The sequence below is a fragment of the Hemitrygon akajei genome, chromosome 3 (genome assembly GCF_048418815.1).
Source record: "Hemitrygon akajei chromosome 3, sHemAka1.3, whole genome shotgun sequence".
Lineage (NCBI taxonomy): Eukaryota > Metazoa > Chordata > Chondrichthyes > Myliobatiformes > Dasyatidae > Hemitrygon > Hemitrygon akajei.
In genome coordinates this window covers 98213108-98241006 of record NC_133126.1, presented here as the reverse complement: position 1 = coordinate 98241006, position 27899 = coordinate 98213108, and the positions used below count along the sequence as shown (strand labels likewise).

Sequence of the window (27899 nt, the reverse complement as noted above, 5' to 3'; positions counted from 1 at the left end):
GGTTATTTTGGAGCTTTTTAACAAAGTTTTAAAGCCGACTCTTCATTATCCTGGTCATCTTAGAATCACTCTGCAAAATGGTTCTAAAGAATGGTTTCGCCCGAGTGGAGAAGCCCAGGATTTTTTAAAGACAATGGATTGACTGTTTAGTATCTTGCTATATGAATAATTGCTTCTCTTACTTTTGGTGAACTTTTGCAGCTAAACTTCCTTGTGATTTAATGCTTTGCTTAGAGAATAAGATTTTAATGAGTTAGTACCCAGTGTATTGTTATGAATTTTGATTAGTTTTTTTATTATTTCATACACTTCTCTTGAGGTTTATTTTTAATCAATATGGCTTAGTTTGGGTATTTTTTATTCTATTGTTTTGAAACTCTAATAATTAATCTATTTGTGTCCTTGTTATGAGGGCTAAGTTTGTTTTTTGGCTATTATTTAGTCTACTGGAATACAGTTGACCTTGGAATTAATTAGGAGTCAATCAGCAGGCTGTTTGTGAGGGTGATGTCATTAGTTGTAGCTGCCAGCCTTCTTTTGGCTGGCCTTCTGACTTTGGGAGGAAGGAGGGGGGTGTCTTTTTCTAGGAGTTGTTTTGGGATGTTAGCCAAATCTGTTGCTTGGTTACTGTATTTCAAGGCTTATTGTTTGGTTTTAATGTTCATTTTACTGGTTTTTACTTTAATTTCTCTATTAAATAGTATTAATAATGGGTCATACTATTAATTTACTCAGTCTTAATGTGAAAGGATTAAATCACCCTGTGAAGCAGAATAAGATTTTTGCCTATATTAAAAAAAACTTAAGGCCCCAATTATTTTTTTTACAAGAAACACATGTACGTAATTGTGACAACTTACGTCTTTTCAGTAGATGGAATGGACTGCATTTTTACTCCTCTTTCCATGCTAAGTCTAGAGGAGTTTCAATTTTTATGGATAATACAGTTCCCCTTGTCCAACATAAAGTAGTGTCTGGTACTAATGGGCGTTTTGTCAAAGTGTCAGGAAAATCAGATAATAAATTAATGGTATTTGCCAATCTGTATGCTCCGACTACAGATGATCCAGGACTTTTTGATAGTTTTTTTTTTGTTTCTGCCAGATTTGAGCCTTTACTCATTGGTAATGGGAGGAGATTTTAATTGTTGGTTAGATACAGTTTTAGATAGGCCATCCTTTAAAACAGCGACACTTAATAAATCAGCTTTGTTTATTCAATCTATTTTAATGAAATACAGTATTGTTGATATATGGCGTTTCTTGCATCCACTAGATAGGGAGTATTTGTTTTTTTCTCATGTCTATCATACGTATTCCAGGATTGATTACTTTTTTATTGATAGTCAAATAATCCCTTTAGATCGATCCTGTGAATACAAAGAAATTGCTGTTTCAGATCATGCTCTGATGCTTTTATCTTTAAATCTCCTTGGTCTTCCTCAAATAAACAGATCTTGGTTTGTTATCTGATAAAGATTTCTTAAAATTTCTGGAGAGACAAATTATTCTTTTGTTTTGAAGAGAATTATTAGATGGGATGCCTTTAAGGCTTTTATTAGAGGTCAAATTATTTCCTATACTGCAAGTGTCAAGAAGAAAGCTAATAAAGAGAGAATTGAGTTAGCTAATCAGTTAAAACAATTAGATCAAAAATATGCCTTGGCTCCAGATCCTGCTTTATATAAAAGGTGTGTTGAAATTCAAACTAAATATGATCATCTTTTAATATATCCAATTGAAACTCAATTTTAAAAGATAAGTCAATTTAATATCCACAGAGACAAAATGGGTAGATTATTGGCTAACCAATTAAAAACCTTTATAGCTAAATGGCAAATTAAAGAAATTTGTAAAGTCAATGGTGATAGGACAATTGACCATTTAGAAATAAACAATATTTTTAAAGAATTTTATTCTAAACTTTATAGTTCTGATCCTCCCAAAGATAACACTGTAATGAATAATTTTTTAGATCAATTAAACATTCCTACACATTCTGTTGATAACAGAAAACAGTTGGATCAACCTATTTTGTATAAGGAAATTGCCGAGGCTATACATTCCTTGCACTCGGGGAAGGCTCCAGGTCTTGATGGATTTTCTGCAGAATTTTGTAAGGCTTTTTCCTCACTGCTTATACCTCATTTATGTGTAGTTTTCTCAGACTTCTTTAAGTTGGGAAGGTTGCCACAATCTTCTTATGAAGCTTCTATTTCGCTTATTCTTAAAAAGAATAAGAACCCAACTGAATGCTCTTCATACAGACCAATTTCTTTACTTAATGTTGATACTAAAAGCCTATCTAAAGTTCTGGCCCATAGAATTGAAAATATTTTGCCATCTATCATTTCTGATGATCAGACAGGATTTATTAAAAATGGATGTTCCCACTTTATTATTCATTGTTTATTAAACATTATTTATTCCCCTTCTAAGGAGATATCAGAATGCGTGATTTCTTTGGACACTGAGAAGGCTTTTGATCGGGTTGAATGGAGTTGTTTATTTAAAACTTCAGAAAAATTTAATTGTGGGCCCGATTTTATTCAATGGATTAAATTACTGTGTCTATCTCCTTCTGCCAGGGTCCTTACTAATTTTCAGTATTCCAAACCTTTTAAACTTTAATGTAGTTGTCCCCTGAGCCCTTTGCTTTTTGATTTGGCTTTAGAACCATTAGTTATTGCTTTTCGAGAATCTAATGATATTACTGGTATTCTAAGGAGAGGGACTATTCATAAAGTTTCGCTTTATGCTGATGACCTATTGCTTTTTATTTTTAATGTCGAGACTTCACTACCTCCTGTGCTTTCTCTACTTGTTTTATCCAATTTTCAGGATACAAACTGAATTTACAGAAGAGTGAACTTTTTTCCTCTGAATAATTTGTTATCAGTTAATACTAACCTTCCTTTTAAAATTGTAAAAAAATCAATTTACCTATTTGGGTGTAACAATTACCAAGAATTATAAATGCCTACTTAATGAAAATTTTCTTAGCTTACTGAATTTTGTAAAAAGGACTGGTCACCTTTTTTGTTATCCTTGATTGGCCGAATCAACTCTATTAAAATGAACGTTTTACCTAAATTTATATATCTTTTTCAGGCATTACCTGTTTTTATTCCTAAATCCTTTTTTGATTGTCTTGATTCTAAGAATTATATCTTATATATGGAAAAACAAACATTCTCGACTAAATAAAGTTCATCTTCAAAAATCTAAGAAGAATGGAGGTTTAGCTTTACCAAATTTTAGCTTTTATTATTGGGCAGTCAATATACAAAATCTTACGTTTTGGACATATTATATTAACCGTGAGGACTGTCCAAAATGGGTTTCTTTAGAAGCTAACTCTGTTAATAAATTTTCTATTAATTTCTCTTCACGGATCCTCACTCCCTTTATCTTATAGTAAACTAACTGAAAATTTGGTAGTTAAACATACTTTGAGGATCTGGGTACAATTTAGGAAATTCTTTGGTCTATTGAGATTTTCTTTGTCTAGTCCCATTTGTTTTAACAATTTTTTTAAACCTTCAATGACTGATTTAGCTTTTGAAAAATGGGATAGATTGGGTATTAAATACTTCCAGGATTTGTTTGTTGGAGGAAGTCTTCTTTCATTTGAGCAAATGAATATTGCTAAATATTGTTGACCCAAAACTCATTGTTTTCATTATTTTCAAATTAGAGACTTCCTGCGTTCTCAACTATATACATTTCATATAAGTTCCGATAAGGACTTATTAGATGTAATTTTTAATTTGAAATTTTTTATAATGGTTCAATATCCAATATTTATGATATGTTGCTAGGGATGAGAAATGTTTCTATAGACAAAATTTAAAATCTTTGGGAACAAGATTTACAGACTTAATTTTCTGAGGAAACTTGGAATGAAATTTTTAAATTGGTTAACACTTCATCATTATGTGCCTGTCATTTTCTTTTACAATTTAAAGTGGTTCATAGGGCTTACATGTCTAAAGATAAGTTATCTTGTTTTTATTCAGATATATCTCCTTTCTGTGATAGATGTAATAATGGAGAAGCTTCATTAATTCACAGTTTTGGACCATTTTTGAGTTATTTTCAAAATCTTTGATTTGTTGTAAAAGTACAGATGGTGGCTAATATATTTTATTATATGATAGGGGTTTTGTTCCCTTTTATCTCACTTTTCCTAACAGCTCTGACTTTGGTAGTGGGTTTAGATTTTTTTCTGTTTTAACGATTATTATATTTCAATATTTTGATTTAAATTTAATTTTTATGAATACAGGGTTTTGTGATTGTAACTGTATTCTTAATACAATGTATTTGGTACTACTTTTTTTCTTTTGACTTATATCTTCTTGTACTCTGTATTCCTTTATGCAGAAACTAATAAAAATATTGAAAGAGAACTTGCAAACTGAAGAGAAAGCTTTATTGAATCCAGGGGAAAATATTGAAAGCAGTTATTAAAGCAAGGCATTTGGGGGAAAAAATCAAGGTAGAGTAAAACACTGGTTATCTGCTATCCAATTGTTCAGAAATCCCAGTGGTTCGGTATATGACTTGCAGGTTAGAGAGAGTGACACAAATAAGTAAATCATGAAAAGGGCATAAAGAAATTTAAATTGTTATAGGTACATTAAGTGATTGACAGTGATCTGGTCAAGTGAAGTATAATGGAGGTAAATTAAATTGTCCACCTTATCAATTAAATGGGGGGAGAAAACATATTTAAAAGTACAGTATAGAGCTCTAAGATACAGAAGCATCTGGATGCTTTGGTACATGATTTGTGCAGGTGTAACCGGTAATAGAGTCAACAAGTGCTGTTGATTATTACTGTAAGCCAATTAAATACAAAAGTAAGAAGGTTATGCTTCTTTCAGGAATATTTGAGACCTCTGGAGTACTGTGTACAGTATGGGTCTCCATTTTTAATGAAGGATATTACAGTAATGTGTTAGAAGCAGTTGTGAGACAGAATTGGCTAGTTGTTGCTTAAGGGAAGGTTGGAAAGCTGGGCTTAAACATTTTGAATTCTGGAGTAGTTTTGGAGGTTAGATACGAGAGGGAAAAAGTTTGCTCTTGTGGAAAAATCAAGAAATGCAGTTTGCTGTTTAGAAATAGGGTATTGATCTTTTAAGCAAATTAGGAAAAAAATATCGTTGGAGGGTCACTAGCCTTTAGGTCTCTTTCTCAAAGGATGGTTGGTGGAAGCAGTGGCTGAATATTTTTAAAGCAGTGTTTTGATGAACAAGGGGAGAAAGGGTTATAACATGTTGAATGCAGAGAGTAGGTTACGTGCAGATCAGCAGTGATCTTATAGTGGAAGAAGTTCAGCGGTCTCATTGGCCTGCTCCAATTTTAATGTTCAAGTTTAATTGTCATTCAGCCATACATGAATACAGCTAAATTGAACAGTGTTACTCCAGAGTTAAGTTGCAAAAAACAGTACCAACAGTTAAGCACAGCTGAAGGCACATACAGTTGAAGTCAGAAGTTTACATATACCTTAGCCAAATACATTTAAACTCAGTTTTTCACAATTCCTGACACTTAATCCTAGAAAACATTCCCTGTCTTAGGTCAGATAGGATCACTACTTTATTTTAAGAATGTGAAATGTCAGAATAATACTAGAGAGAATGATTTATTTCAGTTTTTATTTCTTTCATCACATTCCCAGTGGGTTAAGTTGTTTACATACACTTTGTTAGTGTTTGGTAGCATTGCTTTTAAATTGTTTAATTCAAATGTTTTGGGTAGCCTTCCACAGGCTTCTCACAATAAGTTGCTGGAATTTTGTCTGAATTTTGTCAGAACTGGTGTAACTGAGTCAGGTTTGTAGGCCTCCTTGCTCGCACACGCTTTTTCAGTTCTGCTCACAAATTTTCTGTTGAATTGAGGTCAGGGCTATGTGATGGGCACTCCAATACCTTGACTTTGTTTTCCTTAAGCAATTTTGCCACAACTTTGGAGGTATGCTTGGGGTCATTGTCCATTTGGAAGACCCATTTGCGACTGAGCTTTAACTTCCTGGCTGATGTCTTGAGATATATCCACGTAATTTTCCTTCCTCATTATGCCATCTATTTTGTGAAGTGCACCAGTCCCTCCTGTAGCAAAGCACCCCCACAACATGATGCTGCTACCCCCATGCTTCACGGTTGGGATGGTATTCTTGGGCTTGCAAACCTCACCCTTTTTCCTCCAAACACAATGATAGTCATTATGGCCAAACAGTTTAATTTTTGTTTCATCAGACCAGAGGATATTTCTCCAAAAAGTAAGATCTTTGTCCCCACGTGCATTTGCAAATTGTACTCTGGCTTTTTTATGGTGGTTTTGGAGCAGTGGCTTCTTCCTTGCTGAGCAGCCTTTCAGGTTATGTCGATATAGGACTCGTTTTACTGTGGATATAGATGCTTGTCCACCTGTTTTCTCCAGCATTTTCACAAGGTCCTTTGCTGCTGTTCTGGGATTGATTTGCACTTTTCGCACCAAAGTATGTTCATCTCTAGGAGACAGAATGTGCCACCTTCCTGAGCGGTATGATGGCTGCGTGGTCCCATGGTGTTTATACTTACGTACTATTGTTTGTACAGATTAACGTGGCACCTTCGGGCATTTGAAAATTGCTCCCAAGGATGAACCAGACTTGTGGAGGTCCACAATTTTTTTTTTCTGAGGTCTTGGCTGATATCTTTTGATTTTGTTTGTAAATTTCTGACCCACTGGAATTGTGATATAGTCAACTAAAAGTGAAATAATTTGTCTGTAAACAGTTGTTGGAAAAATTACTTGTGTCATGCACAAAGTAGATGTCCTCAACGTCTTGCCAAAACTATAGTTTGCTAATATGAAATCTGTGGAGTGGTTAAACAATGAGTTTTAATGATTTCAACCTAAGTGTATGTAAACTTCTGACTTCAACTGTATAAGATGTCTGTAAAATATAGTCACACAAAAAAAAGTAGTACAACCCTCTGAGTCCATGAATGTTGCAGCAGTCTGCAGTTGAACACAATATGGTTTGTCTTCTGCCAGGTGTACACGGAGATCAGCAATGACTCAGCTTGGATACCGTGCCACACTGCCCCCGGCACTCCGGTGGAGCACACCAATTGCAACTCCTTTCTCCTGGGTGGCTGTAAACAGGTGACACCATGGCTTGAAGTCTAGTCCTTGCCTCAACTGAGGCCACACAGCTCTCTCACCAACCACCCCTGTTGTTTGCCAATAAGTCAGTGAATCAGACTTGCGGCATCCACACCAATAGTGTCCAACAGGGTCTTGAGATCGCAAGAAAAGTGACTAAGATGATTGCTCGTTGTTAGACTGCATACCTCCATCGCACCAATTCCTCTGCCTCTCTGATGCAGGCAGCAGCACAAACCACACCAAGTTCAGCTTCACCACCACCACGAAACTCGTTGGGGTAAACCTGCAGTACTTTAAGTTCTTTATATCCAGCAGAGTGTAAAAACAATATATAAAATAGACAATAACATCTTTGGTTGACTCCATAGAAGCTGCTGCGATCGAGCAGGCTGCCATCTTACCGGAATCACCTTACCAGAATGTTTGTATATGTTTAACAGTGGTAAAACCTGGTGAAAGTGTGCATTAAAATGCATGGTGGAATGCAGCAAATACTTAATCATACAGACATGGCAGTGAGGTTCCACAATCAGTCACAAAATGCTGGAGAAACTCAGCAGGACAGACAGCATCTATGGAAAAGAGTAAACAGTTGACATTTTGTCCCAACACCTTTCATCAGGAATGTGCTGATTAAGGGTCTTGGCCTAAAATATCGCCTATTTATTCCTTTCTATAGATGCTGCCTGGCCTGCTAAGTTACTTCAACATTTTGTGTGTGTTGCTTTCAATTTGCAGCGTCTGCAGATTTTTCTCATGTTTCTCAATCAGTGATTGGATCAAAGCTCTGCAGTCCTGTCACATCTAATCATGAATCGTGATGGGCAAAGAGGTAGCTAATGAGAGGAGGCAGGCCTAAAGCTATCACCATCCTCAACAAGATGGGTCCCAGCATGTGAGTGATTGAGCAAAGCCCAAAGCAAAAGCTTCTGCTACTACATTCAGACAGAAATGCTTAAGTGCATGGTCTCTCTGGCTTCCTTTTGAAGACATCTCCATCACAGAGATCAAACTTCAACCTGTTTCATTTCTTTTGATGAAAGAAACAGCTGAGAGTAATGGATATGTGAAAGGCAATGGGCCAGACAACATTCTGCTGTAGTGCTGAAGGCCTGTATTCCAGAATAAAATGGGCATATAGCCAAGCTGTCAGAGCAACACTGATGTCTGCCTGACAAATGCCATCCACCTACCACAAAATCAGTCTCTACCCAGCCATCAAATTGAGGGAAGGTGTTGTTAACTCTGCAGTCAGGTGGCACCTATTCAGCATTTATTCACAATAAGATTGTGCACCCAAGCCATAGAAAGGGTGCAGAGGAGATTTACAAGGATGTTACCTGGATTGGGGAGCATACCTTATTGAAAGAGGTTGAGTGAACTCGGCCTTTTCTCCTTGGAGCAACGGAGGATGAGCGGTGACCTGATAGAGGTGTATAAGATGATGAGAGGCATTGATTGTGTGGATAGTCAGAGGCTTTTTCTCAGGACTGAAATGGTTGCCACAAGAAGACACAGGTTTAAGATGCTGGCAAGTAGGTACAGAGGTGATATCAGGGGTAACTTTTTTACTCAGAGTGGTGAGTGTGTGGAATAGGCTTGCCGGCAATGTTGGTGGAGGTGGATACGATAGAGTCTTGTAAGAGACTTTTGGATAGGTACATGGCACTTACAAAAATAGAGGGCTATGGGGAAGTCTAATAATTTCTAAGGTAGGAACATGTTCAGCACAACTTTGTGGGCCGAAGGGCCTGTATGGTGCTGTAGGTTTTCTATGTTTCTAAGATGCACACAGTTGCCTGTTTGGGTTGCATGGTAGTTAACTTCTGATGTCTTTGCAGCCTTGGCCCACAGAAGGGCAAAAGTGCTAAATTCCAGCATGAAATGGGAGATTACCCTTGAGATCAAGGCAACATTTGACCTATAGAAAGCTTAAGAAATCGTGTAAAACTGGAATCAATGGGCATCAGCTGGGTGATACTATGTCTAATAGTTGGACCTGTAAACCAGATAAAGTAAAATGCTTATGAACTTCGGAGGTTCACCAATGATTGTACAATGTTCATTTCCATTGACAAATTCTTAGCAAGTGGGGTTGGCCAGGCCTGCATGCATTGAGACTTGATGACATCCAGACATAAGCTGGTAAGTGGAAAGAAGTTTCCACCACAAGCTCTTGTCTCCAACAACAGATTGGAATTACCATTGCTGGGTCTCTTTCAATGGGCAGTTACTTCATTAGGAATTTGAGGAGATTTGGTATGTCACTAAATGCTCTTGCAGATTTACAGTGGAGATCATTCCAATTAGTTGCATCACAGCCTGGTATGGAGGCTGCAATGCATATGATCACAAGTTGCTGCAGACTCAGCTAGCTCCATCCCAACTCACCCCACAACTGAGGCCATCTTAAAGAGGTGGTATCTCAAGAAGGCATCCTTACAGAAATATAAAAAAAATCATTACTTTGACTATCAATTTCAACACTGCTTTCTATTCTGTCTTGAGATAGACTAGACACTAACATCTAGAAAATCACAGACTACCACAGTTAATTTGACTATAGTTCTTCTTACCTTACCACCTGTAAGTTCATTGTTCCTTTTTCTCAGTTTCTTTCTCTCCATTGCATTTGGCCCAATGATGGAGCCTTCTGAAATATTCCCCTTGTTCCTGAAACCTGGCTATCCATTTGCAATGGCACATAGAGCTCTCAACCACATTATCTTTATTTTCCCGTACATCTGCTCTCATGCCTTCTCCCCTACAAAGTACAAAGATGAGAGTTTCCCTGATACTTATCCCAGCAGACTTTGCATTCAAGAGATTATCCTCTACAGTTCCTACCAGCATCTACACTCACCCATCACCAGTCACATCTTCTTTCGTTCCCATTACTGCAGTTTTTAAAGGATCTGTTCTCTTAGTGATTCTCCGATCCAGTCTTCTATTGCCATTCATAACTAACTATCCTCTAGTAGCATTCCATGCAACCAGAGGAAATGCAACACTTTTCCCTTTGCACCATCTGGGGTCCATACAATCATTCATTAGTTATTTAGATACAGCATAAAGGAGGCCCTTCAAGCCACACTGCCCAGCAGTCTCCTGATTTAATCCGAGCATGATCACAGGACAATTTTATAATGATTAGTTAACCTGCCAACCGTTACACCTTTGGACAGTGGTGGTAGGTCAAGGAAAGAATGTACAAACTCCTTACAGTTAGTGGCTGGAATTGAACCCAGGTCATTGGTACTGTAAAGCATTGTGATAAACACTACACTACTGTACCACCCCTTTTGTTTTCTCACTCCCTGCCAGCCTTTGTTCATTTGTAAAGGTTCTCTCTATCACACGAACCAGTGATTTACTTGCTTTTCCAATCTAGTCTACTGCATTTTGTGTTCATATTGTGGTCTTCTTTATATTAGAGAAACTAAAGCAGATTGTTTTAATTCTTTTAAACCCCAGTTCTGAGAAAGGGCCTGATCTGAAACATTGACTTTTTCTTCCCGTAGATGCTACTTGACTGGCTAACTTCCAGCATTTCTATTTTGTCTCATTGTACCTGTCTTATTCTCATTTTGCCAACTCCTTGTTTACATCAACAAAAGTGGATGATCTCAGAGATACCTATGCATTTGCCTACTCTGACAATCATACTGGAACTTTACTGCATCCTCCTTACGGCTCACACTCACAGCTAACTTTGACATTATTATTCTTCCAAATACCTTAACTTGCAATTGCCTGGATAAAATTCCATTTGCCTCTTTGTGTCCAATTTTCTTGACTTCCTGCAGCCTGAAGCTCTCACCTAGGCTGTCAACCACATGACCAAATTGTATTTGTATCTTAATAAACTAAGGAGATTTGCTTATGCCAAAAATTAGCTGAATCAATGGCTGATTAAATAACAACCAGACAGAGGCAGTGTGGCGTAATAAAGTGGAAGTTGAATTAAACCTAGGGTAATCTAAAAACATTTGATTTTGCTGTCAAGCTGGAAGCTCAGAAAATACTAGTATAGAGATAGGAAATTAAGCTATTTCCAAGCATGTTTGCACTAGACTCAGATAGGTATTTATTTTATTGAGATACCACGCAGAATAGGCCCTTCCAGCCCTTCAAGCTGTGCTGCCCTGAAGTTCCTTGATTTAATCCTAGCCTAATCACGGGACAGTTTACAATGACCACTTAACCGACCAACTGCTACATCTTTGGACTGTGGGATGAAACTGGAACACTTGGAGGAAACCCACACATTCACGGGGAGAGTGTACAAATTCCTTACGAGGCAGCGGAGGAATTGAAACTGGATCACTGGTACTGTTGAGTGTTGTGCAAACCACTATGTTACTGTGCCACCCCCACAATGATGTATCGCAATGGGTTCTGAAGGTTATTTATGGAAAGAAGATGGGAAATTTAAAGTATGAGTTTTCATGATACTTAGCAAAAATGTACAGTATAAGGGCAATGACTTCAATTCAATTATAATAATGGTTATACAACCAAGAAACAGGTCCTTTGCTCCACTTAGACCATGTTGGTTATTAAGTGACACACAAAAAACTCCAGCTGAGTTCCTCCAGCTTTTTGTGTGTATTGCTTGGATTTCCAGCATCTGCAGGTTTTCTCGTGTTTGTGCTGACCATCAAGTACTCGTTTTCTCATCCAGTTTCATTCTCCCCCTCATTTTTCCTGTATTCTTTTTTTATATGTGCATACGTTGCTGCTGAATCTATTGAAAGATTACCCTTTGATTGCATTTAGATGAAAAGTAATATTATAACACAACATTGTCTTTTATTCCAAGCTACAGTATATGATTTGATTGATTTGAATCAATTGGAACTTGCAGGAAAAGAGGGTGGTAAGTGAGAAACGGATGTTTGGAGGAGCAAGTGACCTTAAAGGTTGTGAAGCAGATGCAGGTCTGAGGTTCTCCATAGGAAGAGGACAACGGCTTCGCAGATATGTTGTGGAGGAAAGCAAGGCAAAGGTAGGTTTCTAAAAGTCAACATTTTATTGGTGGGTTCTGTACATGGAAATTCTTAAAAGTATTGCCAATTCACAGCAGATTCTTTGGTGTTTGTTTGGATTCATAGAACACTACAGCACAGAAGTGTGCCTTTCAGCACATTACTTCATGCGAAACTGTTACTCTGCCTAGTTTGATCGACTTGGAACATAGCCCTCCATGCCCTCCCATCTATGTACTTATCTAAACTTATTTTGAATGTTACAATTGAACCTGCATCTATCATTTCCAGTGACAGCTCGTTTGATACTCGCATCACCTTCTGAGTGGAAAAAGTTCTCCCTCAGGCTCCCCTTAAATTTTCACCTCTCACTCTTAATGTATAACCTCTTGTGCTAGTCTCACTCAACCTTAGTAGAAACAGACTGCTTGCATTTACCCTATCTGCTACAAGTTTGTATACCCTTATTAAGTCTTCCCCCATTCTCCTACACTCCTAACCTATTCAACCTTTCCTATAGTTAAGGTTCTCAAGCTCTGGCAACATCTTTGTAAAATTTCTGTGTTCCTTCAGTCTTATTGATAGCTTTCCTGTAGGTAGGCGACCTGTAGGTAGAACTACACACGATACTCCAAATTTGGTCTCACCAATGTCTTTTATATAACGTCTCACCTCTTGTACTCAAAACTCTGATTTATGAAGGCCAATGTACCAAAAGCTTTCTTTATGACCCTATCTACCTATGATGCCACTTTCAAGAAATTATGGACCTGTATTTCCAAATCCTTTTGTTCTACAGCATTCCTCAGTGTCCCACCATTCACTGTGAAAGTCCTACACTGGTTTGTCCTCCCAAGTACAACACCTCACACTTGTCTGCTTTAAATTCCATCTTTAAATTCCAGTGCTTTAAATTCCAGTGGCCACACATTTTAATTGCACATCCCATTCGCATTCTGATATGTCTATCCATGGCCTCCTCTGCTGTCAAGATGAAGCCACACTCAGGTTGGAGGAACAACACTTTATATACCGGCTGGGTAGCCTCCAACTTGATGGCATGAACATTGACTTCTCTAACTTCCATTAATGCCCCTCCTCCCCTTCTTACCCCATCCCTGATATATTTAGTTTTTTTCCCCCCCTCTTTTTTTTCTCTCTCTCTGCCCATCGCTCTGCCCGTTCTGCATCTCCCTCTGGTGCTCCTGTCTCCCTTTCTTTCTCCCTAGGCCTCCTGTCCCATGATCCTTTCTCTTCTCCAGCTCTGTATCCCTTTTGCCAATCACCTTTCCAGCTCTCAGCTTTACCCCACCACCTCCGGTCTTCTCCTATCAATTTTCATTTCCCCCTCCCCCTCCTACTTACGAATCTCTTACTATCTTTCTTTTCAGTTAGTCGTGACGAAGCGTCTCGGCCCGAAACGTCGACCGTGCTTCTTCCTATAGATGCTGCCTGGCCTGCTGCATTCCACCAGCATTTTGTGTGTGTTGCTTAAATTCCATCTGCCATTTTTCCTCCCATTTTTCCAGCTGGTCCAGATCCTATTGAAATCTTCGATAGCATTCTTCAATGTCTACTGTGCCCCCAATCTTGCTGACATCTTTAAATTTGCTGATCCAGTTCACTGCTTTATCCTCCAGTTTGTTGATATAGGTGACAAATAACGGACCCAGCACCAATCCCAGAGGCATACCATTAGTCAAAGGCCTCCAGTCAGAAAAGCAACCATCTATTACCACACTCTGGCTTCTCCCGCAAAGACAATGTTAATTCCAATTTACTATTCATCCTGAATACCAAGCAACTGAACGTCCAGCCTGCCTTATGGACCAGCATCCCATGCTGGTCTTTCCTGATAATTACCTCAAAAGAAAACTTCACAAGATTAGTTCACAAACTTTTGTGCACAAAGCCATGTTGACTATTCCTAATCTGGCCCTGTCCATCCAAATACTTATATATCCTGTCCCTTAGAATAGCTTCCAATAATTTAACCACCCCAACATGAGGTTCACCAGCTTATTCTTAGAGCCTTTCTTGAACACTGGAACAGCATTAGCTATCCTCCAATCCTCCGGCACCTCACTCATAGCTAAGGACATTTTAAATACTTCTCCCACAGCCTTGCAATTTCTGCACTGACCTCCCACAGGGTCTGAGGTGACACCTTTCCAGGCCCTGGGGACTTGCCCACTGTCATTTGCCAGCAAGCACAACCTCTTCTGTAATCTGGATAGAGTCCATGACCTCATGATTGTTTTGTCTCAGTTCTGTGGACTCTGTGTTTGAATCCTAAGTAAATTCACATGCAAACCATCCATTTAAGATTTGATGTACCAAAATATTCAATACAAAATAATTTGTAATAACAGGGGATACAAGAAGGGTTAAACTTCCTGGCAGGTTGGGCTCAAGGAGGAAATAGAATGTAAAAAAATACAAAAGAAATAATAATTAACACTAATTAAAGTTTAAGGGAGGTGTGTTTGGAGAGTCGATGGGGCTGCAGACCACATAATTCCCCTATTACATCCTTATTTCCATAAGGTATAGGAGCAGAATTAGGCCATTTGGCTGATCCAATTTTTCCTCTCAGCCCCAATCTCATGCCTTCTCCCTGTATCCCTTCATGCACTGACCAATCAAGAATCTCTGTGCATACCTTGCCCAGACACAATATCCTCTCCTCCTCTCCATCTACATCAGCACATCACACTTCTATACGCAATCCTGGTCAATCAGAGCCATGTCTGTTCCCCATGCAAGTTATTGTATTCTTCCTTCCACCTCAGTGTTCATGGAGTTTTCTCCTCTACCTCATGTACTCTTTGCATTTGCACTTTGAGTATTAGTCCCTCTCCCCCTCCCCTCTCCCCGCTCCCGAGCTGAATTCATGCCTTGCATTTTCTTCACCTCCTTTTCTCCTTCTATTGTGTCAACCACTCCCTGCTCTCCAATGGCCTAGCTGAGTCCACCTCTCAACTTCTCAACACAACTGACAGCCAGAAAAGAAATTTAATTCAAAGGGATTCAACATCAAATTTCCATGTTTCCTAGGCATTAGATTTCTCACTCCTTGCCTTTCCATAAACTTTAATTTTAACCCGGTGGTTAAAATTAGAATTAAATGTGTTAGGTGTTCTCAGGTCATACAGTGCCAGTTTCAACCCTCTTACATCTAGACATGTCCATTTCCCTCCATAAATGCTGCCTAACCTGCTGAATTCCTCCAGCACAAGGATGCCTACATACCTGCTGAGCCCCCACAGTTACCTTTACACCTTTTCCCACCCTGTCACTTGTAAGAATGCTATTTCCATCTGTTTCTCCTCTGCCACCCTTATCTTATTAGATTTTCTATTCCAGGACATTCGTGATGTCCTTTTTTCTTTCACAAAATGGGGCTCCATCAGCTGCTATTGATGCAGCCCTCACTCAGATCTCTTACTTCCTTCATGTCTACTCTCACACTATCTTCACCCTCCTCCCCCCCCCCCCAAGGCATAACAGGAATACAGTAGAGTTCGTTTTGTACTCACCAACCAATGGAACCTCCACATTCAAGATAATATTCAAGAAATGAATGCTTAATGGAGGATGTGTGATTAAATTATTGTATGGGAAGATGAATAATCTCTAGGTTTGGAGGTTGGAAGTGGGGAATGGAACATGCAGTAGGACAGAACAAATTATGAGTTAAATTTGTACTCCACAGCAGTCTTTTAGTCAAATTAATTTCTTGTAAGTTTCGTGACGGAAGCTTCTATTATTAACCACAGTATAGAGACTTTTCATGCTTCCAGATCACCTTAAATTTATGTCCCATCATTACTAACTCACCACCACGGAGAAGTAATTTGACACCTATTTAGTTGATCAATAATTGTTTGATATGAAATTCTTTATTCTTTATACTTTAGTGAATGATGCCAAAATTGTCATCTGCCTTCATCAATAAACATGTAATTTATAATAATGTTGCTGTCAAATGATACTACCTGTGTGAAGTTTGCATGTTCTTCCTGTAACCACTTGAGTTTGCTCCAGGTGTTGTGGTTTCCTCCCCCATCCAAATGCAGGCTGGTTAATTGGCCGCTGCCAGTTACCCCTAGTGTGTAGATGAGTGGTGGAATCTGGGGGGAGTTGATGGGAACGTGGGGAAAATAGAAATGTGGATTAACGTAAGATGTGTAAATGAGTAGGTGATAGGTGGTTGGCGAAGACGTGATGTGTCCTTGCTGTATAGGACTGTCATTATGCTTTTATGCACACAGCTCCAGCTGCTTACTGACTGAAGTCACTCAAGTTTAGTATTTCATATTGAATGTTTTCTTGTGTTTTTATATTTATATAAAGCAAAGTGCCTAAATTTTGCCTGTACAGTTCTTAGTGTGAGCGGCTAAAGGTGAATACTCCTGAAGGGCTGACCTGCATATTGTTCATGAGGCTTATGACATTACAATTGACCTTTCTTCCATGATTGTTTGCGATTCACAAGTTAAATTTGTCGTTTGGGAAGAGTATGTATGGTGCATAAGTTTGGAGAGAAGTGAATGGAGTTAAAAGCAATTTACAACACAGAAAGACCCGTATGTGCCAATCCAAAAGAATAACCTAGTCCCATTTTCCAGTAATAGTCCGGTAGGTTGTGACTTGTAAAATACACAGAAATTATTAAACATGATAATTGCTTCTACCTGTATCACAGTCTCAGGCAGTAGGGTCCAAATGCTCTTTGTTCTCCTGGGTGAAAGGCTTTTTGTTCATCTTTCCTGCAATCCTCTGGCCCATTCAAAAAGCAACAAAGTACTAGAAAGAGGGGAAAAAAAGGTTATGGAACAGAGAGCAGCTGTGTTATAGTACTGAAAACTTGTGCTCCAGAACTCGTCGTGCTTCTTCTAGTCAAGCTGTTGTCCTGTAAACAAAAAAAAGCAGAACAAATCCAATCTGGCTAATTGCCATTCAGTCAGTCTGTTGTCAGTCCTTAGCATCAGCATTTCTTCACCAATAACTGACTCACTAATCATACAGACAGGTTTCACCAGAACTACTCAAAATTCATATTTTATCACAGGCTTAGTCCAAACATGGATTTAAGAGCTGAATTGTAGAGATTAGGTAAGAGTGACTGTCCTTGGCATCAAGGCAGTACTGATTGACCACCAATTTTCTGGAAACTGATGGTGCAACACCTCTTTTAATTTGGATGAAACTGAGGCCAAGTATCACTCACTTTTCATGAAATGTCTGTTAGATGAGATAAATGCTGACAATTCTGTATAGACATTTAATTAAGAATTTAATATGAACGATATTCTTTGGTTCATTGCTCAGGCGGGAGAAAGTAGAACTTTCAGCACTAAAGAGTGCCTGGCATAACTTGTGGCCTGCGTTGATGTTTGATAATGCACCTGAAGAAAAGCACAATAGTTGAACAGAATTTTGTGTACCAAAGATTAAAGTAATTGCTTATGATTTGCTTGTGTATATAAAAAATGTTACAGGGCCTGCTTTCAAAGATATAGCAAGTAATCTTAATGAAGCAAATTTGTGTAAGCGGATGATTGTTGACAACGAAGCACCTGTTGTGCATCACCTTACGGACTTGGAAATTATAAACAGTGTTCTGAATGCTGAATGGAAGTGATGTAGACAGCAGTGATGATGATGAAATGGATGAAACTAAAAGATTTACTATTGACAAGTTAATTAAGTTGTTAGGAGATTTAATCAAAGAGTTAGAGAAAAGTACCTTCGTGACAGAACAAGAACTAATGAATTTTTATTTGAGGCAACACATGAAACAACTTTGGCTGGATGAAATGTTTAAAAAGATAACTGTTACGTACCCTGTAACTGGGTGTCAGACCAGCAAAGATAGAAGAATCCGTTGGAGTCTGGTGGTACCAAAACTAAAGATGTTTATTAGTAAACTACACAGTACAGTATCAAAAATGGAAATATACATATAAAACAGGTTAGCAATAATAAACTTGAAAGTGTAGGAATAATAATAAGCAATAATAAACAAGCTCTATCGATGTCTAGGGGTAAATGAATTGTCATAGAAGAGTATAAAGTTCAGTTCCTGCGTGCTGAGGTAGTTATGGTTGTTGTGTTGTAATCGTTGGAGAGAGAGAGAGCGAGCGAGATGTAACAGCTGCAGCAGGCAAACCTTCAGTTGCTTTCTTATTCCGTCATATCGTTGTGGTCATTCAGCCATGACCCATCTGTTCTTCAGCTAGACCGTTCTTCTGTGGTGGACTTGTCACTCTGGCATGAGTGGACACACACACAAGTCCCCACCGGCCCTGCCGTCACACTGTGAGCTTTATTGACCGATCTCCTGGTTCGGTCTCCGAAGCCTCCACCTTTCTGTGGGTTCCCAACACTCAGTCAGTGTCCACTGGTGTGTCTGAAGGGTGTCTCCCCAGACCTGTCTTTTATCCCTACTAACAGGGTCTCAGTTATCCATCAACTCTGAATGACCGTGTCCATCAAATCAGGCCACTCCTGCTGTCTCCTGAGGAATGTTAACGAGCAAAGTAAAGTCCTTGTAGTGAAAGGTAAGTAATCCAGGAAGAGTCAAAATACAATAAATCAACAGATTTTTGTATTTAGATGTAGCAGATGTTCCTGCCTCTGTGCTTCATCTCTCTCATTAGAAGCATAGCAATAGCAATAGTTCATAGTTCTCAAGGGGGGGGGGGGGGGAAATGGTTAACTCTGCACCCCATTTCCATCAGGTCTGTTCATCACTCATAACATAACCAAGAAGCAACATTCTTTGTAAGCACAGTAATTAATAAATTTACATTTAATTTTTGTTTAATTAATAATCTTTTTTAAGCTTCTACATTTTTGCCATTATTGTGTGACCTCTTTTAATCAAGCAAAAACATTATTCCAGCAAGGCTCAGGAACCGAGGGTTCCTGGAAAATCAGTAGTCAACCTCTATTTGACCAAATGTAGCATCATGGAACTCTAGTGAAATTAAGGTTAATGGGCATCTCAATTCTAGTTGAATAGTTCCATTTAATATCAGAGAATGTATACAATATATGCCCTGAAATTCTTGCTCTCCACAGACATCCATAAAAATAGAATACCCCTAAGAATGAGAGTTAAAGCCCCAAAACATGAGAGTGACAGTTAAAATGTTAGAACCCCAAAGTCCCCTTCTCCTCCCTCCCATGCACAGGCAGCAGGAAAGCATCAACCTGCCCCTCCTTACTCATTTCAGCAAAAAATAATCAGCATCTTCCACCCCCAAGCCACCCACCACATTTGTACCAAAGACATCGGTAGAAAAAGGGAGGAGGTCCTGAAGAGAGAATTCAGGGAGTTGAGTAGAAGCTGAAAAGCAGGACCTGCAGGGTAGTAATCTCAGAATTGCTGCCTGTGCCACATGCTAATGAGCGCAATAATAGCACTTGTTATTCTTCTGGATCATTGGGGCCTCTTCTGGGAGAGGTATGATCTGTACAAAAAGGACGGGTTACACCTGAACCCTAAGGAGTCCAATATCTTAGCAGGTAGGTTTAATAGAGCTGTTAGGGTGGGTTTAAAATAATTTGGCAGCGGGGTGGGAACCAGAGTGATAGGGCTGAGCAAGGGGAAAACAGAAATAAATCAAAGATAGCGTGCAACAGAGGTGATAGAAAGGACAGGCAGGAGATGAGGCATAATCACAGTGGGATGATTTACAGGTCAATAGAGGCATGGTGCAGTTAAAAACAGAAAGCAATAAATACTGGACTGAAAGTGTTATATTTGAATGCAAACAGCATAAGAAATAAAATGGACAATCTTGAAATTCAGCTACAGATTAGCAAATATGATGTTGTGGCCATCTCTGAAACTTGGCTAAAGGATGGCTGCTATTGGGAGCTGAGCATCCAAGGATGTACGGTGTATTGGAAAGATAGGTTAGTAGACAGAGGGGGTTGTGTGGCCCTGTGTATAAGAAATAAGATTAAATCATTAGAAAGGGATGATACAGGATCAGAAGGTTGTAGAGTCTCTATGGGTTGTGTTAAGAAATAGCAAGGGTAAAGGTACCTTAATGGCAGTGTATACAGGCCTCCAAACAGTAGCCGGGATGTGGATTACAAATTACAGCAAGAGCTAGAAAAGACATGTCAGAAGGGTAAAGTCATGATAATCGGGAATTTTAACATGAAAGTGGATTGGGAAAACCAGGTCAGTACTGGACTTCGAGAGAATTTGTAGAATGTCTAAGAGATGGCTTTTTAGAACAGCTTGTTGTTGAGCCCACTAGGGGATCAGCTGTGCTGAATTGTGTGTTGTGCAATGATCTGAAGGTGATAAGAGAGTTTAAGATTAAGGACCCCTTAGAGAACAGTGATCACAATATGATCAAGTTCACTTTGAAATTTGAGAAGGAGAAACTAAAATCCAATGTGTTGGTATTTCAATGGAATAAAGGAAATTTCAATGGCATGAGAGAGGAACTGGCCAAAGATGACTGGAAAGGGGTACTAACAGGAAGGACAGCAGAGCAGCAATGGCTGGAGTATCTGTGAAAAATGAGGGATGTGAAAGACAGATATATTCCGAATAAGAAGAATTTTTGAATAGGAGAAAGCCACTACTGTGGCTGACAAGTGATGTCAGAGCCAAAGTAAAAGCAAAAGAGAGGGCATACAAGAAAGCCAAAGCTAGTGGGAAGATAGAGTTTTGGGAAGCTTTTAAAAATTTGCAGAAAGAAACTAAGAAGGTTATTAGGAAGAAAAAGATGAACTATGAAAGGAACTGATGACTAATATCAAAGAAGATACTAAGCTTTTTTAAGTATACAAAGGGTAAAAGAGAGTCAAGGGTAGATATAGGACAATAGAAAATGACGCTGGGGATATTGTAATGAGAGACGCAGAGATGGCAGAGGAACTGAATGTGTATTTCGCATCAGTCTTCACAGTGAAAGACATCTGCAATCTGACATTCAAGAGTGTCAGGGAAGTGAACTATGTGCATTGAAAGTTACGACTAAGAAGGTGCTCAGGAAACTTAATGGTCTGAGGGTGGATAAATTTCCTGGACCTGATGGAATGCACCCTCGGGTCCTGAAGGAATTAGCTGGAGAGATTGCAGAGGCATTAACAATGATCTTTCAAGAGTCACTAGATTCTAGAATGGTACCAGATGACTGGAAAATTGCAAATATTACTCTGCTATTTAAGAAGGCTGGAAGGCAGCAGAAAGGAAACCATAGACCTGTTAGCCTGACATCAGTGGTTGGGAAGTTGTTGGAATTGATTGTTAGGGATGAGCTTAGGGAGTACCTGGAGGCACATGACAAGATAGGTCAAAGCCAGCATAGTTTCTGAAAGGAAAATCCTGCCTGACTAACCTACTGCAATTTTTTGAGAAAATTACAAGCAGGGTAGACAAAGGAGATGCAGTAGATGTGTACTTAGATTTTCAGAAGGCCTTTAACAAGCTACCACACTTGAGGCTGCTTAGCAAGATAAGAACCCATGGAATTACAGGGAAGTTATTAGCATAGGTGGAACATTGGCTGATCAGCAGAAAACAGACAGTGGGAATAAAGGGATCCTATTCTGGCTGGCTGCCAGATACAAGTGGAGTTCCACAGAGGTCAGCGTCGGGACCGCTGCTTTTTACAATGTATGTCAAGGATTTGGACTATGGGATTAATGGATTTGTTGCTAAGTTTGCTGATGATTCAAAGATAGGTGGAGGAGTGGATAGTGTTGAGGAAACAGAGCCTGCAGAGAGACTTGGATAGTTTAGGGGAATGGGCAAAGAAGTGGCAAATGAAATACAATGTTGGAAAGTGTATGGTCATGACCTTTGGTGGAAGAAATAAACAGGCAGACTATTATTTAGATGGGTGAGGGAATTTAAAATGCAGAGATGCAAAGGGATTTGGGAATCCTTGTGCAGGATCTCCTGAAGGTCAACCTCCAGGTTGAGTCTGTGGTGAAGAAGACACATGCAATGTTGGCATTCATTTCTGGAGCTACAGAATATAAGAGCAGGGATGTGATGTTGAGGCTCTCTAAGGCACTCATGAGACCGCACTTGGAGTATTGTGTGCAGTTTTGGGCTCCTTATTTTGAAAGGATATTCTGACATCAGAGAAGATTCACAAGAATGATTCAGGAATGAAAGGGTTACCATTGAAAGAACATCTGGCAGCTCTTGGGCTGTATTCCCTGGTGTTCAGGAGAATGAGGGGGGATCTCATAGAAACATTCCAAATGTTAAAAGGCCTGAACAGATTAGATATGGCAGTTATTTCCCATGGTAGGGGAATCTAGGCCAAGAGGGCACGACTTCAGGATTGAAGAACATCCATTTAGAACAGAGATGTGGAGAAATTACTTTAGTGAGAGGGTGGTAAGTCTGTGGAATTTATTGCAAATGAGCGCCTGTATAGGCCAAGTCATTTAAGGCAGAGGTAGATAGGTTCTTGAATAGCCAGGGCATCAAAGGGTATGGGAAGAAGGCAGGGGAGTGGGGATGATTGGAAGAATTGGATCAGCCCATGATTGAATGGTAGAGCAGACTTGAAGGGCTGAATGGCCTTCTTCTGCTCCTATATCTTATAGTCTTATTGTCTAACACCAAAGCCCGCAAGAGGGACCAGGATCTACAGTACAGAAGAACTGATTGTTCACCTGATCAATTTAACATCTCTCTCTAATAAAGGGGGAGAGAGGTATCGCACAGCAAGAGGGGAGACCAACAAAAACAAAATAACTCGCTGATTTATAGAATTGCTGGTGTTGTACAAAGGAAGATAATTTTGGTTGTGGGAAGTCGGTTGTTACAGCCATAGGACATCACTGCAAGAGGTCCTGAACTTATCTTTACCTTTTTCATCAATCACAATATTAGAACTGTGGTGTTTATGCCGAGGAATGTACAGTATTCAATTCCACTCACTACTTTTCAGCCAATGAAGAATGTATGCAGTTAGGTCTATTCAACTTGGGCTGATAAGTAGCAAATAACGCTCACATAATGGAAATGTGGCACGGTGATTACCTCCAACAGAGAATCTAATTCTCTACATTTGACATTTTTTGTAGCATTGCAGTTGCTGAACTCCCTCTTAATTAATATCCAGTGTGTTACCCGAAATTCAGTTGTAGTGACCATATAAATATAGTGGCAACAAGGACTGGTCTTTGGTGGTGTAAATGACTCACCACCTGATGTCCCAAGGACTTTTCATCATCTGCAAAGCATAGGTCAAGAGTAGACTCTCCACCTATCTGGATGAGTGCTGCTGAACAGCAGGACAAAGCAGCTACAATAGTGGCGTTTAAGCACTGTTAGACAAATGCATATGTAGGGAATGGAGTGATGTGGATCTAATCTAATTCAGCATTGTGTTTGGCATAGACATTATGAGCTGAAATGTCTGTTTTGTGCCATTCTGTTCCATGACCTAGAAGAACTGTAGTGATTCCAGAAGATGTTTTCCCATCTTCTAATGGCAGTTAAGAATGGAAAATAAATGCTCACTTTGTTATTTGCTGGATGTCACTAGCAAAGAAATACTTAAAATTTCCTTGTTTCTGACACTCTTCAATTGGAAATAAATCTTTCATACTTAGTTTATCTAGGCTCCTCATCATTATATGTATTTCATTTAATTCTTCCCTGAGCTTCCTTTATTCGAAACTAATCTCTCCTCCCAAATAGTTTTCCAATTCCAACAATAACTTTGGCTTTCAACACTCTCTCCAGTTCAATCATTCTGTAATGTGGCGAGTTGTATGCAGTACTCAAACTGATTGTGGCTATTCACAGTTTGACACAAGCAGAGTAGTCCACCAAGCCCCACTATTCATTATGGTCATGGCTGATTTGAGTTGTCCTCAGCCTCTTCTGTCAGTTCCCTATAGCTTTTAATTCAGTCTTTCAAATATTTAATGACGTACTGTATATTTAAGTGATCTGGCCTCCAGCTAGAAATTCACTGCCCTCTGACAGTAGAAATTTCTATGTATCTCATTTTAAAATGATCTGCCACTTGAAACTTTGTCCCCCTGTTCAAGACTTTTCCTTTTATGAAATCATCTCTACTTCTATCCTCAAGCTTAGTGGATCTTTTATATCTGAATAAAGTCACCTCTTTTCTAATCTCCATGGAATATAGACCAACCCTGTTGCTCTTGTTAGGACAACACTTTCTTTCTAGGAAATAGCCCAGACTGTACCAATATCCAACATGCGCTTTGCAGTGTACAGTTCAGTATACAATATTGCAGCATTCCTTATGCCTACTTGGAGGTGATTGGAGTATTGGTCTCTCTCTCTCTCTCTCTCTCCCTCTCTGTAGAGGTGCAGTGATATAAAGGGCGAGAGAACATTGGTGCGTTATGTGCATTAGACAATACATCCAGCTACCCAGCACCCATGGGCATGCACGTTGCATTTATTGCATTGATTGACAGGGTCATACAGTGCAGAAATGGACCCTTCTGTTCACCATGTTTATGCTGACCCTTGGATACCCATCTACATTAATCCCAATTGCCAACATTTGATTTGTACCTTCCATACCTTGGCAAATCTACATATTACTTAAATGTTGTGAATATCTCTGCCTCCATCACTCACTCTGGCAATGTAATTTAGCGTCTAGCCTCACTCTGAGTGGGGAAAAAATTCTTCCATTGATCCCCTCTAAATCTATTGCCGCTTTATCCGAAACCTGAGTGTATATCCCGCTGGCCCAATCAGCATCAGGAGCAGGCCACAGCGATGAGATTTCTCACAGGTCAGCGATGCTTGTTTAAATGTACAAAAAGGACAAGCGAGGAATGGACCAGTGGTGAGAGTAGGAATGTCAAGCATTGGCTCAAAGGAGATTTTGGCTCTAAAGAGGTGTTGGGTCTGGATAAGCTTTTGTTAATGTTCCCTTTTTTCTTACTGTATCTAGTGTAGTAAATGGTCATGTTTGTTCTTCATGCTGGATGTTGGAGCCCTGGAAGGCTCAGAGTCATAGAAACATAGAAAACCTACAGCACAATACAGGCATTTTGGCCCACAATGCTCTGCCAAACACGTACTTACTTAAAAATTTCCTTAGGGTTACCCAGTGCCCTCTATTTTTCAGAGCTCCATTTACCTTTCCAGGAATCTCTTAAAAGACCCTATTGTATCTGCCTCCACCACTGTTGCTGGCAGCCCATTCCATGCACTCATGACTCTCTGCATAGAAAAAACTTGCCCCTGACATCCCCTCAGTACCTACTTCCAATACCTTTAAACTGTGCTCTCTCGTGTTAGCCATTTCAACCCTGGGAAAAAAGCCTCTAACTATCTACTCAATCAATGTCTCCCATCATCTTATACACCTCTATCAGGTCACCTGTCATCCTCTGCCGCTCCAAGGAAAAAGAGGCCAAGTTCACTCAACCTGTTCTCATAAGGCATGTTCCCCAATCCAGGCAACAGTTTTGTAAGTCTCCTCTGCACCCTTTCTATAGTTTCCATATCTTTCCTGTAGCGTGGTGACCAGAACTAAGCATAGTACTCCAAGTGTGGTCTGACCAGGGTCCTATATAGCTGTAACGTTACCTCTTGGCTCTTAAACTCAGTCCCATGGTTGAGGAAGACCAATGCATCATAAGCCTTAAGCATTGAGTCAACCTGCGCAGCAGCTTTGATTGTACTATGGACTTGGACCCCAAGATCCCTCTGATCCTCCACACTGCCTAGACTCTTAATACTGTATTCTGCCATCATATTTGACCTACCAAAATGAGCCACCTCACACTTATCTGGGTTGAACTCCATCTGCCACTTCTCAGCCCATTTTTGCATCCTATTTATGTCCCGCTGTAACCTCTGACAGCCCTCCACACTATCCATAACACCCCCAACCTTTGTGTCATCAGCAAATTTACTAACCCATCCCTCCACTTCCTCAGCCAGGTCATTTGTAAAATTCATGAAGAGAAAGGGTCCAAGAACAGATCCCTGAGGCACACCACTCGTCACTGACCTCCGTGCAGAATATGACCCATCTACAACCAACAAGCCAGTTCTGGATCCACAGAGCAAGGTTCCCTAGGATCCCATGCCTTACTTTCTCAATAAGTCTTGCTGAAATCCATATACACTACATCTTCTGCTCTAACTTCATCGACATGTTTAGTTACATCCTCAAAAAATTCAATCAGGCTTGTAAAGACCGACCTGCCTTTGACAAAGCCATGCTGACTATTCCTAATCATATTATGACTCTCCAAACAATCATATATCCTGAGAAGCAGGATCTTTTCCATTAACTTAATGGAAGAAATAAGAGTCACTGGTCTATAATTTTCTGGGCTATCTCTACTCCCTTCCTTGAATAAGGGAACAACATCTGCACACCTCCAATCCCCTGTAACCTCTCCTGTCCCCATTGATGATGCAAAGATCATTGCCAGAGGCTCAGCAATCTCCTCCCTTGCCTCCCACAGTAGCCTGGGGTACATCTCATCCGATCCCAGAGACTTATCCAACTTGATGCTTTCCAAAAGCTCCAGCACATCCTCTTTCTTAATGTCCATATGCTCAAGCTTTTCAGTCTGTTGTAAGTCATCCCTACAATCGCCAAGGTCCTTTTCTGTAGTGAATACTGAAGCAAAGTATTCATTATCTCTGCTATCTCCTGGGGTTCCATACACACTTTTCTGCTGTCCCACTTGATTTTTCCTATTCTCTCACGTCTTATCCTCTTGCTCTTCACATACTTGTAAAATGCCTTAGGTTTTTCTTAATCCTTCATCTCTCAGGGAACTACATATGCATGAAGTGCATCCACTGCAGATTCTTGAAGATTGTGTTAGGTATCTGGAGCAGCAGCTGGTTGACTTTTGGCTTGTATGCTAGAGTGAGGAGATAATCGATCAGAGTTACAGGGAGGTAGTCATCCCCAAGATGCAGGAGGCGAGTAACTTTCAGGAAAAATGGAAATGTGTATAGGCAGTTAGCACAGAACACCCTGTGCCATTCCTCTCAATAATAAGTATACCACTTTGGATACTGTTGTGGAGGTTGACCTCCCAGAGGAATGCCATGGATACCTGGTTACTGGCACTGAGCATAGTTCCCTAGTGCAGAAGGGAAAGAGGGACAAGAGGGGAGCAGTAGTGATGGGGACTCGATAGTCAGGGAACAGACAAGCGATTCTTTGGACATGATGGGACATGTTGCCTCCCAGGTGCCAGGATTAGGGACATTTTGGATTGCTTCCACAGCATTTTGGAGAGGGAGGGAGTTCAGCCAGATGTTTTGGTACATATTGGTACCAATGACAAAAGAAGGAAAAGCAAAGAGGCCCTGAAAAGAGAATTTAGAGAGCTGAGAAGCAGAACCTCTAGGATAGTAATTTCTGTATTGCTGCCCATGCCACATGCCAGTGAAGGTAGAAACAGATGACAAGCTGGTGCAGGTTCTAGCTTCATTGGGATCTCTTTCAGGTGAGGTATGACCTGTTCAAAAGTGACGCGTTGCACCTGAACTCGAGGAGGACCAATATTCTCACGGGCACGTTTGTTAGAGCTGTTGGGAAGGGTTTAGACTAATTTGGCATGGGGGGGGGGGGTGGTGTGAGAACCAGAGTGAAGGGACTCAGGATAAGACGGGTAGTAAAAAAGCAAAGATAGCATTCAGTCAGACTGTCAGGAAGGGCAGGCAGATGGTGGGGCAAAATTGTAGCCAGCAAAGTGAGTATTAGTGCTTTAGGGATGC

At 39.8% G+C, this 27899-nt stretch overlaps 1 protein-coding gene across 6 annotated transcripts in view; it reads left to right on the top strand.

The window, feature by feature from the left end:
- Positions 1–27899, top strand: part of LOC140725242 (uncharacterized) — a 373081-nt gene that overhangs the window by 81918 nt on the left and 263264 nt on the right. For 5 of the 6 annotated variants that reach the window (XM_073040438.1, XM_073040435.1, XM_073040437.1 and 2 more), the window contains one exon: positions 12031–12171. The exons of the other annotated variant lie outside the window; for it this stretch is intronic. In XM_073040438.1, coding sequence (XP_072896539.1) covers positions 12031–12171 — 141 coding nt within the window. The remainder of the gene's footprint in view (positions 1–12030; positions 12172–27899) is intronic. 6 annotated transcript variants of the gene reach the window in all.